This window comes from Dipodomys ordii, unplaced genomic scaffold (assembly GCF_000151885.1).
Source record: "Dipodomys ordii isolate 6190 unplaced genomic scaffold, Dord_2.0 Scaffold63, whole genome shotgun sequence".
NCBI classification, from domain to species: Eukaryota; Metazoa; Chordata; class Mammalia; order Rodentia; family Heteromyidae; genus Dipodomys; species Dipodomys ordii.
The window spans coordinates 1,580,780-1,591,747 of NW_012267279.1; the positions used below are offsets into that span (position 1 = coordinate 1,580,780).

At 40.2% G+C, this 10,968-nt stretch overlaps 1 protein-coding gene across 4 annotated transcripts in view; it reads right to left on the reverse strand.

The window, feature by feature from the left end:
• Pus10 (pseudouridylate synthase 10) overlaps positions 1–10,935 on the reverse strand; it is a 69,247-nt gene extending 58,312 nt beyond the window's left edge. For 3 of the 4 annotated variants that reach the window (XM_013022544.1, XM_013022542.1, XM_013022545.1), the window contains exons 1-4: positions 10,560–10,935; positions 6,305–6,445; positions 4,120–4,374; positions 2,527–2,613 (exon numbers count right to left, since the gene is read on the reverse strand). In XM_013022544.1, the coding sequence (XP_012877998.1) occupies positions 2,527–2,613; positions 4,120–4,374; positions 6,305–6,430 (468 nt within the window). In that variant the 5' untranslated portion in view covers positions 6,431–6,445; positions 10,560–10,935. Of the gene's footprint in view, positions 1–2,526; positions 2,614–4,119; positions 4,375–6,304; positions 6,446–10,421; positions 10,487–10,559 lie in introns of those variants that run through there. The other variant, XM_013022543.1, reaches the window with a different exon arrangement.
• Positions 10,936–10,968: the final 33 nt, after the last annotated feature.

The window sequence follows — 10,968 nt, forward strand, 5'->3', positions numbered from 1 at the left end:
CCCTCCAGACTGCTTTCCAAAGTGGTTGTATAAGTGTACATTCCCACCAGCAGTGTAATAGGGTTCCTCTTTCTCTGCATCCCCTCCAGCACTTGGACATTCTGACTGGAGTAAGGTGGTATCTCAGGGTTGTCTTTATTTGCATTTCCTTCACAACCAGGGATGGTGAATATTTCCTCATGTGTTTCTTTGCCATTTTTATCTCTTCATCTGAGAAGTCTCTCTTTAGTTCCCTTGCCCATTTAATAATTGGTTTGTTAGGTTTGGGAGGGATTAGTTTCTTGAGTTCCCTGTATATACAGGATATTAACCCCTTGTCTGATATATTGCTGGTAAATATTTTTTCCCAATTAGTTGGTTGTCTTTCTAGCTTGGTTACGATAGCTTTTGCTGTGCAGAAGCTTTTTATTTTAAGGTAGTCCCATTTCTCAAGTCTCTCCAATTTGTTGTGACCCTGGGACTCTGTTCAGGAAGTTCCTTCCTGTGCCTATAATTTCAAGTGTCTCTCCTACTCTGTCCTGCAGTAGTTTCAGAGATTCAGGTTTAATGTTAAGGTCTTTAATCCATTTTAGTTGATGTTAGTGCATGGTGACAGGCTGGGGTCCACTTTTAGTCTTCTGCATGTGGCCGCCCTGTTTTCCCAGCACCAGTGGTTGAAGAGGCTGTGTTTCTTCCATTGTATGTCTTTGGCTCCTTTGTCGAATATCAGCTGGCTGTAGGCCTGTGGATTTATTTTTGGATCTTCTATTCTATTCCATTGGTCTTCAGGTTTGTTTTTGTGCCAGTACCATGCTGTCTTTGCTATTATGGCTCTATAGTAGAGTTTGAAGTTTGGCATGGATATCCCTCCCATGTTGTCTTTATTCCTTAGAATTGTTTTGGCTATTCTAGGCCTTTTGTTGTTCCATATGAATTTTTGGACTGTTTTCTGTATTTCAGAGATGTACGTCATTGGGATTTTAATAGGAATTGCATTGAATTTGTATATTAATTTTGGCAGTATTGCCATTTTCACTATATTAAATCTGCCTATGCAAGAGCATGGGAGGTCTTTCCATTTCGTAGTGTCTTCTGTAAGTCCTTTCTTTAACTTTTTATAGGTTCTATTAAATAGTTCTTTTACATTTTTGGTTAGGTTAATTCCTAAATATTTTATTTTTGGGGAGGTTATTGTACGTGGGGTTGCTTCCTTTATTTCCTTCTCTGCTTGTACATTGTCAGTGTACAGGAAGGCAACTGATTTTTGTGGGTTGATTTTGTATCCTGCTACTTTGCCGAAGTGATTTATGATTTCTAAGAGTTTGGGGATGGAGTTTTTGGGATTGTGAACGTATATATCATGTCATCTGCAAAAAGGGATAGTTTAACTTCTTCTTTCCCTATGCGGATCCCATGGCTTTTTCTTGCCTTATTGCCCTGGCTAAGGGTTCCAGGACTATGTTGAAGAGGAGTGGACACAGTGGGCATCCTTGCCTTGTTCCTGATTTTAGGAGAATCGGTTGTAGCTTTTCCCCATTAAGTATAATACTGGCTATTGGTCTGTTGTAAATGGCTTTTATTGTTTTAAGAAATGTTCCTTCTATTCCTATTTTCTCCAGAGCTTTTAGCATGAATGAATGTTGAATTTTACCAAAGGTCTTTTCTGCACCTGTGGAAATAATCATGTGATTCTTGACCTTGGCTCTGTTGATGTGTTGGACTATATTTATTAACTTACATATGTTAAACCATCCCTGCATCTCTGGGATGAAGCCTACCTGGTCGTAGTGCATGATTTTTTTTATGTGTTTCTGGATTCTGTTAGCTAGAATTTTGTTAAGGATCTTTGCATCTGTGTTCATCAAGGAAATTGGCCTGTAATTCTTTTGGGTTGGGTCTTTGCCTGGTTTGGGGGGATGAATGTGATATTGGCATCGTAGAATGAGTTTGGGATAGCTCCCTCCTTCTCTGTTTCTCTGAAGAGCTTGAGGAGTATGGGTATTAGTTCTTCTTTAAAGATCTCCTAGAATTCTGTTGTGAATCCATCTGGTCCTGGGCTTTTCTTTGTTGGAAGACTTCTGATTGCTTCCTGTATCTTGTTGTAGGATATTGGCTTATTTAGTTGATTTACTTCTTCTTTGCTCAGTTTGGGCAACTTGTATTTCTCTAAAAATGCATCCATTTCTGCCCGATTTTCTTCCTTTAGAGAGTATAGCTTTTGAAAGTAGTCTGTTAAAATTGTTTGGATATCTTAGCTACGTGTTGTGATTTTTCCCAGCTCACATAGACTTTTAAGTGTACAAAAGACCTTACCTCACAGGCCACGGTGGCTCACCTAGCTACTCAGGAGGCTGAGATCTGAGGATCACGGTTCAAAGCCAGATTGGGCAGGAAAGTCTGCGAGACTCTTATCTCCAATTAACCATGAAACCAGAAGTGGCGCTGTGACTCAAGTGATAGAGCGCTCGCCTTGGGCTGAAGAGCTCAGGGGCAGCACCCAGGCCCAGAGTTTGAGCCCCACAAAAAAAAAAAAAAAAAAGACCTTACCTCTCTTACAGATAGCTGCGGTGGAAAGGATACGGAAAATACCAGGTTGTTGAATTCAAACCCAGAAGCTTCAACCTTTTGGCATACCTAAAAAAAGCATTACAATTACGTAAATCCCAAGAATTGATTAAAATCTTACTCTAATCTTCAGAACATGAATTTTTGTCCAGGAAATGACTGAAAACTTTCCAAACTTTCAGATGGAGGATATGGATGTACCCCAGAGATAGCTATTGTGAAACGTGCCAGGACATGGGTTTAATCCCCAGCATTGCTATGAACAAAATCAAATTTAAATAAAACCTTTCACAGTTGATTCAGAATTCTTATAAACATCCTAAAATGAAACATTTTCTATTCTAATTATGACCCTGAAAATATTGTAAGGTCCAAAACAGCTACAACTGACTCCTTAGTACAAGTGGTTGAGTGTCAAAATGGCCACTGGTTGCCAGTGGCTCACACCTATAAACCTCACTACTCGGAAGGATGAAATCTGAGGATCTCGGTTTGAAGCCAGCCAGGGCAGACAAATCTTAGACACTCTTATGTTCAATTAACCAGCACAAAACAGAAGCCAAAGTATGGCTCAAGTAATAGAGCCTCAGCTACAGGTGAAAAAGCAAGCAAGAACAGTCTGGGGCTGGGAAGATGGCTCAGTGGTAGAGCGCTTGCCTTGCATGCATGGGGCCCTGGGTTCAATTCCTCAGCGCCACATAAGCAGAAAAAGCCAGAAGTGGCGCTGTGGTAGAGCACTAGCCTTGAGCTGAAGAGCTGAGGGACAGTGCCTAAGCCCAGAGTTCAGGCCCTAAGACCAATAACAAAAACAAACAAAAAAAAATCATCAACAACAAAAGAACAAGAAGTCTGATACCAAAAAACCCCAAAATATTAGCTTTCTACTAGATTACTTCCTTTTAATTGCCTGCCAATAAAATAAAGCTAAACATAATATTCTTGATAGCAGGAAATAAAAAGTAGTTCCACATTTAGTCATTTACCTTTTATAAAACTGTAATCTACCTTTTTCAGGTAATACCAGGTATTACAAAAAGTGTCCTCTATCTCTTTAGCTATGTTGAACAGCAACAGGCAAATAGCACTCAGTTTAACAACACTCATGATTGAGATACAGGGATATAGTTCATTAAGTTTCAGATATGTCAATACAAAGAGTAGTAGATTTTGGTTTTAAAAAACAAAATCATGTTTCTTTTTTTTTTTTTTTCGGTCGGTTGTGGGGCTTGAACTCTGGGCCTGGGCGCTGTCCCTCAGCTCTTCAGCTCAAGGCCAGCGCTCTACCACTTGAGCTACAGCGCCACTTCCGGTTTTCTGGTGGTTTACTGGAGATAGGAGTCTCACGGTCTCTCCTGCCCGGGCTGGCTTTGAACCGCGATCCTCAGATCTCAGCCTCCTGAGTAGCTAGGATTACAGGCGTGAGCCACCAGCGCCTGGGCTTCAGGTTTCAATTATACATTAGTGTGAAACAAGTTGAAATGAATGGCATGGTTCCTTTCTATGCATACAAGTACTCTGAGCCTCAAGACTGAAAATATTGGCATAGTTGTATTTGTAACAAAAAATATTATTTACCTTCATAATGAACTCTTTTTCACAGAATTCTTGGAGAATTCCAAGGCAAACATTGCATACACTAAAATTTGAGTTCTTGGAAGCAATGCTTCCATCTTCAATATAAGAGATATTGCCTTCTCCATTTCGAATTAAATTATCAACCCCATCTTCCAGTTCTTGTAGCCGAATTTTCTTGGGAGGTGGGTTTGGAACTTCCAAAACCGATTCATCTTTTCCAGACTTCAGAAATTTCTGTAGATCACTAAGCAACTCCTGAAAATTTAATGAAAGAAAAAGTAATGATCCTTCTATAATGTCCTTCAGGATTTCTGGATAAGATAAAAGCATGAAAACAACAGTACAAATTGTAATTAAAGAGCTGTGCAGTGATGACTTATATAAATGCTGGAACAATGAATTTATTTTATTAGACAGTACTGGCTTTCTATGGAATTGAAGAGACTTATCTAACAACCACTGTATTTTCCCAATGGGATTCCATACATCAGTGAAGGTAAAATACTAAATCTCAGGCAGAAAAGTACCACCAACAAATTTATTAATCTAGTTTGTAACTCTGTGAGAGTGGTTTTTTGTTAATTTTGGTAATTCATAAAAATATAAATTGGACTGGAGATGCAGATGTAAAATGCCTGGTTAGCATATACAAGGCCTTGAATTACTATTCAGATTCAAGCATTTTTTAAAAAAAGTGGCCAGGCACCAGTGGCTCATGCCTGTAATCCTAGCCACTCAGGAGGCTGAGTCTGAGGATCATGGTTCAAAGCCAGCCCAGACAAGAAAGTCCCTGAGACTCTTATCTCCAATTAACCACCAGAAAACCAGAAGTGGCACTGTGGCTCAAGTGGTAGACTGCTCACCTTGAGCTGAAGAGCTCAGATACAGCTCCCAGGCCCAGAGTTCAAGCCCCTCGACTGACAAAAAAAAAAAGTGAAAAGAAAGGGTGGGGAAAGGGGAGATAAAGGAAGGGGAAAGGAGAAGAGATAGGAAGAGAGAAGAAATATAAACTGAATCACAATCCTTCCTCACAATCACTAAAATATCACAAATACAGTATTTCTTTAATATAAAATCCAATCATTTGGAGAAGTCCATTAAGCAAAATATCTTCAGACAATTTAATAAATAATACACAGATAATGATAGTGCTGAAATTTGGCACCATAATTACAAATGATTTATATACACTAATTTAAAGAAACATTCTAGCCAGGAACCAATAGCTCACACGTATAATCCTAGCTACTCAGGAGGCTGAGATCTGAGAAACACAAATGGAAGCAAGCCCAGGCAGAAAAGTCCCTGTGAGACTCTTATCTCAAATTAACCACTCAAAAGCTGGAAGTAGTGCTGTGGCTTGAGTGGTTGAGTGCTAGCCTTAAGCATTTAGAGGCTCAAGGACAGCACCCAGGTCCTGAGTTCAAGCTCCACAACTGACAAAGAAAACAAACATTTCTGTGATATTCTTTTTTTAACTGGATGCTGTCACTCAGCCTTTCAGCTCAAGGCTAGAACTCTACCACTTGAGCCACAGTATGACTTATAATTTTTTGAGTGGTTTATTGGAGATAAGAGTCTCACGGACTTTCCTGCCTGGGCTGGCTTTGAACCATGATCAGATCTCAGCCTCCTGAGTAGCTAGCTGTTTATGTGATATTAAGGAATCAAACCCAAGGCTTCATGCATGCTAGTCAAGCACTCTACCACTAAGCCACATTCCCAACCCAGAAGCAGTATTTTGTGATATTCTATTCAAATGTCCTTTGGGAAAAAAATCCATGTAAACATTAAAAGTACCAGTAAATTCCTCTACAAAGATCTGTCTAAAACAAAGGAGGAGGCAACAATGCTCGATAAGATATGTACTCATTATCTTGCTCATGTAATTGTAACTCCTCTGTACGGTATTTTTATAATAAAAAATAAGTAAACAAAATTAAAAAATATTTAAAAAAAGATCTGTCTACACCATATGATAGATATAAATGTGAACACTTAAAAAAGCACCAAAAAAAGCTAGAAGTAGAGCTCAAGTGGTAGAATGCTAATCTTGTGCAAAATAGCTCAGGGACAGCGCCCAGACCCTGAGTTCAAGCCCCAGGACTGGCAATAGTAACAACAACAATAATAATAGTAGTAGTATGGGGGGAAACCTCTTAATTCAAAAAAATAAAGAAAATACCTTGTATGGAAGTTTGTAAGGTGCATGAAAATCCACACCACAGAATCTGAAGATACATCTTGGACAGGTTCCAGAACTGAGCAACAAGTGGGCCACAAGTTTGTTTTCTTCAGTCAATGGAAACATACTTGATAATTATAACTAGAAAGAAAGGAAAGGAAAACTAATGAGCAATTTTACTGTTCTCCTGCCACAGACAAATATGTCATCACCCTTAAAATAAAAAATAGTTTCAATTTACACAACTTTGCCCTCTCCCATAATGTCCTTTGTGTTATAGGCATATGAACTTGAATGAGTCTGGAAGAAGATCAAATACAGTGATGAGTCAAGTACAGTGATGAGCTCTTACAATCCCAGCTCTAGGGAGCTGAGGTAGAAAGATCACTTGAGCATATGTGTTCTAGGCCAGCTGGGCAATATAGTAAGACTCCTTTTCATAAGGAAAAAAAAGGTGGGTCAAGTAAAAAATTTGAATTGCAAAATAATTTACATTAGTTTATGATAAAGTACATCAATATAATCAAGTGAATTAAGAAAAATAAGCCAGGATCTCCTAGCTTCTCAGGAGGCTGAGTCTAAGGATCCTGGTTTAAAACCCAGCCTAGGCAAACAAATCCAAGAGACTCCTCTGGCCAGCAAAAAGCAGAAGTGGTAGAGTACCAGCCTTGAGCAGAAAAGGCTGAGCAAGAGCATAAAGCCCTGAGTCAAGTCCCAGTACAAACACAATTAAATAAATAAATAAATAAATGAAATAAAAAGGTTGCTGCTGAGAGGAGGTGAATTGGGGCTGGCTCAGTGGTAGAGTGCTTGCCTTGCATGCCTGAGGCCCTCGGTTCAATTCCTCAGCACCACGTAAGCAAAAAGAAAAAAGCCGGAAGTGGCCCTGTGGCTCAAGTGGTAGAGCACTAGCCTTGAGCTGAAGAGCTGAGGGACAGTGCCCAGGCCCAGAGTTCAGGCCCCACAACCGGACCCAAAAAAACAAAAACAAAACCAGAGGTGACGTCTTACTTTTAATTTTGTAATATTCAGTGTTAAGAGAGTTGCTAAGGTATTTTTTTCCTATGAAAAATGAGTTTGTTAGAAAATAATTCAGATTAATTTATATAGTAATAGTGGTCTAGCCTTATTGATAGCAGTCAAATACTTAAAATATATTGATTAGGAAGGAGGCATGGCTCAAGTGGTAGAACACTTGAAGCCCTGAGTTCAAATCACCACCAAAAATTTTTTAAAAAATTAAACAAATACATCAGTAGGACTCAAAGAATCAGTTTTGATGATACAAATAAGTTCCAAGTAATTGTTTGCAAAATGAGAAAAACTTGCTCCTTTTAATCTAGGAGTAGAAAAAAAAGTGTAAAATATGAGTAATCATTTGCCTTAAATGGTGCCAAGTTTTGAAATCTGAATAAACACATTTTTAAAAACTTAATTATATTTGTATTGGAGAAGCCAACATAAAATTTTCTACTGCTAGGAAAAAAAGGTACCAAAAGTTGAAGTTACCCAATAACTCTATGTTTGGAAAAAATTCATTTGATTAGTCAATGGATCCACATTTCCTTTAAAATAATGAACTAATGATTTTATTTAAAATAGTCAATGGATCCACATTTACTTTAAAAGGATGAACTGATTTATTTTAAATGATTGCAAAAGTTGTAGAATGTTACAATTGGGTCATATAGACAGCAGTATTTCTTAATTTGTGTAATTTCATAAGTCAATAAACTTGCCTAAAATCTGTGGGACAATAAAGCTCTTACCAAGAGTTTACTATGAAGATGTAATTCCTATAGTTAAATCTGTGTTTTCCAGACCTTTAAAACTCACTATTTATAAGTTTCTAAATGTCTGTGGCTACTTATCAAGACAAGTAAATATTCCAGAGCTGTGTTCTACTTCATCTAAGTATGATTGTAACAATAGAGAAAAAAGCCAGGCTTGTTTGGACACAGTAAGAACTTTCATACACCAAAATTGAGAAACAACCAGGGTTGCCTAAGTAAATCTAGGTTCAAGGGTACTGTCAACAAAGTACTTGGGATATAGACAGGAGTACTCTAAATAATGAAACTATGTGATCACTGTTGACATTAGAATATCTTACCCAACTCACTTAACCTGTTAACTTGATGTTGAGAAAGGACTGGATCCATGAGGCTAAAAATAAGCATTTAAAATACATGTGAGGGCTGGGAAGGTGGCTCAGTGGTAGAGTGCTTGCCTTGCATGCCTGAGGCCCTGGGTTCGATTCCTCAGCACCACATAAGCAAAAAGAAAAAAGCCGGAAGTGGTGCTGTGGCTCAAGTGGTAGAGCGATAGCCTTGAGCTGAAGAGCTGAGGGACAGCGCCCAGGCCCCACGACTGGACCCAAAAAAAAAAAAAAAAATAAAAATAAAATACATGTGATTGAACTCTCATAAATAAATGGTTTTCTATCTTTCTCATTGTTATTTTTCTCCTCCTTTCTATTAGTTAAGGCAGGCCCAGGATGCAATTGAATTCAGAATTAATCTTTAACTTGAAAGAAATACAAATATACCCTCTTTCCATTAAAAAAAAAAAAAAGCCAGAGACTGAGATCTGAGAATCGCAGCTGGAAGCCAGCCCAAGCAGGAATGTCTGAAACTTTATCTGTAATTAATGACAGAAAAAGCTGGAAGCAGTGTTGTAGCTCAAGTGGCAGAATACTAGCCTTGAGCAAAAGGAGTTTAGGGAAAGCAACTAGGCTCAGAGTTTAAGGCCCAGGACAGGCAAAACAACAACAACAAAAATTAAAACCAGCAACAGGCTTTAGAAGAAAACTTCTTAGTGAAACTTTTTTTTTCAACTTAAATAGCTACATTTTTGCTTTTTTTCCTTTAGCCTAAAGATGGAATGTTGTTTCTCCAATAGATCGATTAAAATAAGAGTACTATGCAGTCAGGAAATGACATTCTGGGTCTGAAAAGTTCTCAGACCTGTTAAGAATGATAAAATTTCCTGACCTGAGTAATTTCAAGATGTTCAAAACACTCAGATGTGTTAATAATTGAGCCTTGGATTTATAGACCTCTCAACACTTTCACTTAAGTAACATATTTACTTCTCAAGTATGTTAACATTAAAAGGAATCTGGTTATTCCTGTTAGATTATTTGGACTTTGCCAGAAAACTATGCAGACATTCAGGTACAGAAAACAAAGAAAGGTTTATTGTGGAGAGAGGGGCCGGCAAAATCCCTTCTTACAAGGGAGAAGCAGCACCGGCTATTGTCTGAGGTGACCTAGATAACCTAGGAGGTTTAGTAGGGACTAGAAGGGGCTAGGAGGTGGAGACCCTGGTGTGGATGTGTGGGCCAGGGGCTTCATTATGGCAGACTAGGATTTATAGGTGCTGTCCAAATTGTAGATAAAGGGTCCTGCAATTGCCTTCAGGTCTGCTGAAGGTCCCTCTAAGGGGTTCCTGTTGCCTTATATGGTGGTAGCTGCCCCCAGAGAAGTGCCATCCCAAGGTATAGGGGGTTGGAGGCTGATTATTTACTAGATGGGCCTAGTGTTGCCTAGGAAGGGAGCAGGCTAAGCTGTGGAGAGGGGAAGGAGTGTACTAAGCTATGGGAAGGGCGCTCCATTTCGCTAACAGTCCCATCTTGATGTAGTGAAATGACAGAATTTCCCAAAATCAGTTTGTCCCCTTAGATTTACTATTGCAAGCAAGCCCTGAGAAATACATCTCACACAGTAAGTTTTCCAGTGTCAGCTGCCATTATTATGAGTTTTGCTTTTTGTTTTCATGTTTGTTTTACAGAAAGGACTCAAGAAACTTTGCAAGGAAGCAGCTACCACGTGTATGGACCTCTAAGGAGACTGAACCCCTTCTCCACATATCCAGTCTGATTTAATGGAAAGGAGGGACTTCCTTCCTTCTGGTCAATTGCAAAACAAAATTTGAAACAATGGAGTGGGAAAAAAATGGGGATGAATAAAGGAGGAGGAAAGAAAGACGTGGGGAGGGCGGGGAGAGGCTGGAGTGTCACACGGTGAGATGTTCCAAAATTCATTTCCATGCACACGGATGCAATCCGTCTCCTGGCTGCAGGGTGGGAGTGTGCATTTCCAGAGGCCATGCTCACCATTTCGACTGGGCTACGGTTAAGTTACTCAGCCACTGACTCTACCCTGCGTTCTTGGAAAGTTCACCCCCCGCGTCAAAGCTCGATCCAAGCAATCCCTTATCCTCTTTGCTCTGGTCCAAGAAACTTCCTACTTACCTCTTCCGGCCCACAAGGCCGCTCCAGCGGTCTCCACAACGATCTCCTTCCGCTGCCAGTCTCCCACGGCGGGGCGCGAACCCGTCCGCTCAGCCCTCTCCGCCTCACCTGCTCCGGAGATGCCGGGACCCAGGGATTTAACCCTTCCGGCCCTCGGAGGGAACGGGGAAGACTAAAGGCCACGCACTCGGTGCGCCTAGCAATTCTGCTCCCCGAGGAAACCCGAGCTTTGGAACGAAAGTACCAGGCCCCCTCCAGCGAGGCCCGAGCGCACGTCTCCCTGTTTGTTGGGAGATCTGTACGAACCTCCGGGTGTGCGGTCGTGGGCACACCCCACGCTGTCTGTGGGCTCGACCGCGCCGCGGGCATCGCTCCCCAGGGGAAGGGCCGGCTCCCCGAGAAGACCCCT